The sequence below is a fragment of the Vigna radiata genome, chromosome 10 (genome assembly GCF_000741045.1).
Source record: "Vigna radiata var. radiata cultivar VC1973A chromosome 10, Vradiata_ver6, whole genome shotgun sequence".
Taxonomy (NCBI): Eukaryota; Viridiplantae; Streptophyta; class Magnoliopsida; order Fabales; family Fabaceae; genus Vigna; species Vigna radiata.
This window is the reverse complement of record NC_028360.1, coordinates 15,451,678-15,457,677: the sequence shown is the minus strand read 5'-3', so window position 1 is coordinate 15,457,677 and position 6,000 is coordinate 15,451,678. Positions and strand designations below refer to the sequence as shown.

The 6,000-nt window shown below is 30.8% G+C and overlaps 1 protein-coding gene across 1 annotated transcript; it reads left to right on the top strand.

Moving 5' to 3' along the window:
- The first annotated feature begins 3,590 nt into the window (after nt 1–3,590).
- Nucleotides 3,591–5,205, top strand: LOC106775117 (autophagy-related protein 8A). Its single transcript, XM_014662177.2, has 6 exons — nt 3,591–3,751; nt 3,850–3,900; nt 4,035–4,090; nt 4,172–4,224; nt 4,750–4,868; nt 4,944–5,205. The coding sequence occupies exons 2-6, from the start codon at nt 3,864–3,866 to the stop codon at nt 5,036–5,038; spliced, it is 360 nt and encodes a 119-aa protein (XP_014517663.1). The 5' UTR covers nt 3,591–3,751; nt 3,850–3,863; the 3' UTR covers nt 5,039–5,205.
- The last annotated feature ends 795 nt before the right edge of the window (nt 5,206–6,000 follow it).

The following is a 6,000-nucleotide window of genomic DNA, read 5'->3' as shown; positions in this document are numbered from 1 at the left end:
GGGGGGCTCGAGCCTGATTTCAGCAGAATTCTGATTCTTCGTTTTTGCTGCTTTTCTTGCTTTTCTTGGTTTCCAGTACCTTCCTTTGATGCATAGACTTCTTCCAATTACCTTAAGCACATAAAAGCAAGGATTAGTGAACAAAATATCTCATTAAAGCTTGGGGTGCAACCACTTAATCAAACTAAAAGAAAACAAGGATTTACAAGGTAAAAAGTTAGGAAAGGGTTGACAATTTCTCTTGATTCATCACTGAAATCATGGTAAAATATGTCATTATCAGTGATCATCGCAAAAGAGAAACAATAATACAAAGACATACCAGAGAAAAGCAAGGATAAGTTTATATTATTAAAAGATTTTATATATCCTTTTAAAACAATGATAATATACAGACATATTATAAATCAAACAACACAACACTTTGTCCAATCCACTTGAGACCCTTTTTATTATCCAGATAGATATGCATTGATATCGAACTCATGGGGAACCTGCAACCGCGTATGATGGAGCAACCTAGCTCAGAAATAATAAAAATAACCACATCTTTAACCACCATCAATAATACCATACACCAAGGTTAATCCGTCAAATATCTATGGCCCTAACCAGTGACCATAGACTAGGACCTTCTGCTACTCTTCACGACATAATCACCCATCTCTAATGAAATGGGGTTATTGAGAGCGTCAGGAACATTCCCCAATCTAGGAGCCCTTACATCAATACATAATATCATATAACCAACTTAGGATATTCCTCCTTGGAATTCCTTTCTCACATGATACTTGAAATCCACACCTTACATAGTACTTGAACATCATCATCACATCACATCTTTGATCTCATACATACTTATACATCATTCACAATGAATAGAAATGTCACTCCACTCCATAAGAAGACAAGAATAGAAAGAATAAAACATCTCATGGACTAGTTGTTGAGCGGCCACTCTCCATAGAGTCTTCTCGCTCAACGACCCATTCGTTGAGCGAATACTGAGGCAGTGGTCCATACCCCCAACCCTCTCGCTCAGCGACCCGACTCGCTAAGTGCAATAGAACAGACAGTGGTCCAAACCCTTGACCTCTCGCTGAGTGACTCCACTTGCTCAATGAGTCTGCATAATTCTACAGCACAGCTGTAGAATTATCACCCCAAACTGCCCTTGACCAAATTGAATATATTTTTCCAATCTTCTAACCCTCTTAGATTGTGTTGTACACTCATATATACTTAACTAAGTGTGTTTAAACCCTTCTAACATCAATCTAAACAAGTAGCCTAAAGATCTCATCCAAAAACTTACAAAAACTAAACTTATAGACCCAAATTGAATTCTACCATTTGTGGCATAATTTCAAGCAACTTAGGGACTCAAACAAGTCCTAATTGACTTACCTAAACTCCCCAAATTGACCACACAAGCACAAAACCTCCAACTTAGATTTTCACTAGTCCACTTCCTCACAATTGAATTCTAAACCAAGTTGAACTCTACCTAATCACCACCACACAATCACACTTCATATTTCTTCTATTCCAACTGTTAGAACAACTCATAAATCAACTTATGACCAACTCCAAATGCCTCTAACCAGTTCACAACATTTCTCTCACAATTTTTTTTTTGCCCAAAACCTCATTTTTAGATCAAGTAACTTACAAACAATAGCAACCATTTCTTTCCCCCAATTAAATCAATATACTAGCTTCACAAATATCAAATCCCAAGTCAATAACACATACCAACAGATTCATCATGTTCTAAATTATCCATCATTACACAAACCATCAATTAACTCAATATCATAAAATATAGTCAAATTCTCCCTTTCTCAACATCTTCATTCTTACACACATATACATTCTCACATATTAAAGCACAACACATATAAACCCCACTTCTTTCAACATAAACACAATTTAAAGTAAAGATTCTAGCTTCCCTTACCTTACACCAACGATACCAAGCTCTAATAACACCCTGATCACGTCTCGCACAAAGAATTTATAGAAACACCTACGAATCACCAATTGGCGATGGGAGACAAAACTTAAAACCCAGATTGAACCAATAATCAAGGAAGAAGATTACTTGATACATGTAAAACAAAATCGTCGTGCATGATCAAGAACCCTAGAACCAAGGAAAAAGGGTTTTTGACTTACTTGCTCTAAACAACAAATTGATCGGTTGAAGAGGTAACCTTCGACGCCAGGATCGCATAGACACCTCCTGATCGTCGAACAAATTACTTGAAATCAAAAACTCTTAGAAAGAAATGAGAGGGAACAAAGAGAAAATGTTTTAGAAAGATAGAGTGTTCTTAAAATTATGAGACGAGTTTAGAAAATTCTATTTATATTATAAAATTATTTTATAATGAAATATCTGATCTCATTATTTTAATACACCTACCAACTCTAATATTCAAATTTTTAGTTCTTACAAGTAAAACATAAATTTATTTAATAAATATAATAATAGTTATACGTTAAATACTATTGTATGACTTAAAACAAAATAAAATATAAAATAAATATTGATGTGACTTAAAAATATTAATCTTTAAAATAAATTTACTTAAAAAATAATTTTTATTTGATAATTGAAAAATAAAATAGTATAATATTTTAAAGGATTAAATATGTTTTTAGACTAAATTTTAATACAAAATTATAATTTATTATTGTTCAAAATTTTGATACATTTTAATCTTAAATTTTTAAAAATAAATGGATATAGTTTTTTTTATCTAATTATTTAATTTTTTTTAGGTGTTAGCAAACATTAAAGTGAGAAAGTATAAAAGATGTAAACAACTCAAATATCAAATGATAGTATAAAACATATTTCATATATAAAAAAATAATAAATTAAAATAATTATATTCATTAATATATATCAAATTTTTAAAGATAAACAAATTTCAATTTTGTATGAAAATTCAAAATCTAAAAATATTCTTAATCTTAATTTAAATAATTAATATATATAAATTAAATTTTAATTATTATTAGTAATTTAATATGTAATTACTTTAATTAATTTAATTTAATACGTTAAAAAATAAATTTTAATATTAATATCAGAATAACTTATACAAAATAATAAATTTAGTTTTAATTTAAAGATGCAACATTGTTTTATTTTAAATTGATATTAAATTAAATTAAAAATATATAAATTAATTAAATATAAAAGAATGATATTTGGTACTAATATAACAATAATATTAGTACGTGAACAACAAATTTTTTTTTGTAAAACATAAAAAAAGTTATAAATTGATACATATCGTTAACATCAATCTTAATATAAAATAATAAAATCATTGAGTCCATTTTCAAAATTTAAAACTTAATTGAAACAATAACTAAAGTAAAATACAACTTCGCAACCAAAATAAAATGATGAATTAAGGAGAACCTAATATACAAAAAGCTAGACTTATAAACAACTAAAATATAACTGAATTTTGAAAACGGTTTTCTATATATATTATATAACGAAACGGAAAAAAGATAACGTAAATCTGTTACGTGTGAATGTGTCATTTATATCCAACGAAGTTTACTTGTGAAAGGACGATTCCAGGCGTAGGCAGAAAGTATAAGTAGAGTTTTCGTGTTGGACTCAAACAGAACTTCACAAGCAACTAAACTACGCTAAATCAAACCCTAATTTCATCTGCTTCGTCTCCTTCCCACCCAGACAGACATACCTTCTTCCGTTTCTTAGGTGTTGTATTCTTTTTTCCATTTCTTCAATTCTACTTTCTTTTTTGGTTTTGGTGATGAACCCAATTTTTTAATTTTTGGGTTGTTTTAAATCTGCAGATTCCGATTTCATTATGGCCAAAACCTCTTTCAAGCTTCAACATCCTTTGGGTATTCTTCGATTTCTTAAATTTTTTATAATCATGGGAATTAAAACACTTTTGTATTGTAAAAATTAGAAATTGAAGATTGAAATTCCTTGTTCATCTGACTTTGCTAACCGTTTGGTCTTTTTAACGCTTCAGAAAGAAGGAAGGCCGAAGCTTCTCGCATTAGGGAGAAATATCCTGATAGAATACCTGTAAGATTGTAGTCAATGTGGATGCTCTGTTTATGTTTTATTGTTTAAGCGCTTTTGTTTAAATATGGCAATTCTGTGCAGGTGATTGTGGAGAAAGCTGAAAGAACTGACATTCCTGACATCGATAAAAAGAAGTAAATGATTTTTTCATGTTATACTATTAATAATCGTTTTTCCGCATTTGGAGAGGAGATTATATGAAGCATGTTTGAATGTTTGAAGTATGTTTTTTACATGAGATACTTAAAAGATTAACGATATACTCATACGATTCTTAGTATTACAATGAATCTATTTTATTTTACCAGTATTTGACCAAGCCATAAGTTGTTGGTAATTTGATTTGCAGAATAGAGCATTCTGCGAATGAATGTGCAGAATGGCAATGAATATTGGCTTTTTGTTTTTCTAATCCAACGATCTCTTTTGACAGTGAAATTACGTACGAGATACAGTTCGATAGTTTTTTTAAGTTTATTTTGAACATTTGAGGGTGTAAACTAGATATAAGTTTGAAAGTTGGAGCACCAGACATAGTTTTCTTTCAATGTTCCTGCTCTAAAGGATTAGACATATTAACCTTAATCAATGCTTATGGTTGATCTGATACTGTGCGTCAGTGGATTCTCAGTTGGTTCACTTTTGTTGTCATGATGCAGATACCTTGTCCCTGCTGATTTGACTGTTGGCCAGTTCGTTTATGTTGTCCGCAAAAGGATTAAGCTCGGTGCAGAGAAGGCTATTTTTGTTTTCATCAACGACACTCTACCTTCAACTGGTAAATATCCAGTCATGCCAAATGATGTTTTTACCTTTTTAGCAATGATTATGTACTGATTCCTTGGTGTTGCAGCTGCTCTGATGTCTGCTATTTATGAGGAAAATAAGGATCAAGATGGCTTTCTTTACATGACTTACAGTGGAGAGAACACCTTCGGATCCAACTAGGCGTAATGCATATTAACTTCTGTAAATAAATTCTGATATTTCTCTGCACCCAATAGTCAGTGCACGGCCCCTTTTTAGTATTGTTATCCTACACTCTGATTAAGCTTGTTATCTTTGAATTATGATTTGATTATTAATGCACGTCTTTTGGAAAATTCTGTTTGTTACCAAGCATTTGAGTCGTGTTGCTGGGTTTTAGTAACGTTGACATACTTTTATTTATTTATACTGTTTTTTTGGTTGAAAAGTATAGAAGAGCACTATTGATACAAAGTTTTGAAGTAGGAAAGTAATTTTAGCACAAACACTTCTCACAAACTCAGTAGTGGGCTAATACAAACTATTTTAAGAACAAATTAATAGGAGGTAATATCCAGTAACGAGGTTTCGGGGTTGTCCGAAGTTAGGGTATTTCTTTCAACATTTCGTTAATTTCTTGTGGATTGAGTTTTCTGGAATCTAAAATATATTTTTCAGAATGAATGGGACATTGGACTAAAAAATAAAGTTTCTGTACTTATAAAAACTAAACAGTAATTTACATTGAAAGAAAAATCTATCAATCTTTGAGTAATGTTTTCTCTCTGAAACTGATCCACCTTATCAAAAGGAACATTGGGCTCCAATTGCCAATGATAAAGCGATTCGCAAGACATATATCAACCAACTCATCTTCATGTAGGTTTCCTTAGGATAATCTCTCTAGCCACTGAAGTTTTTTTTTTTTTTTTTTCTTTTGAAAAATAGAATAACAATAAGGAAAATAAAATTTTAACACTATTTTTTAACACTATTTTGACACTGCACACGTGTCAAAATGTGGTTGGACGATTTCAAATTAAAAAACAAACTTTGGTTTTTCTCTTCCAAATATACCCATGCCTCAACTTTTTTAATTTGAAATCGTCCAATCACATCTTGATACGTGTGTAGTGTCAAAATAGTGTCAAAAAATGGTGTTA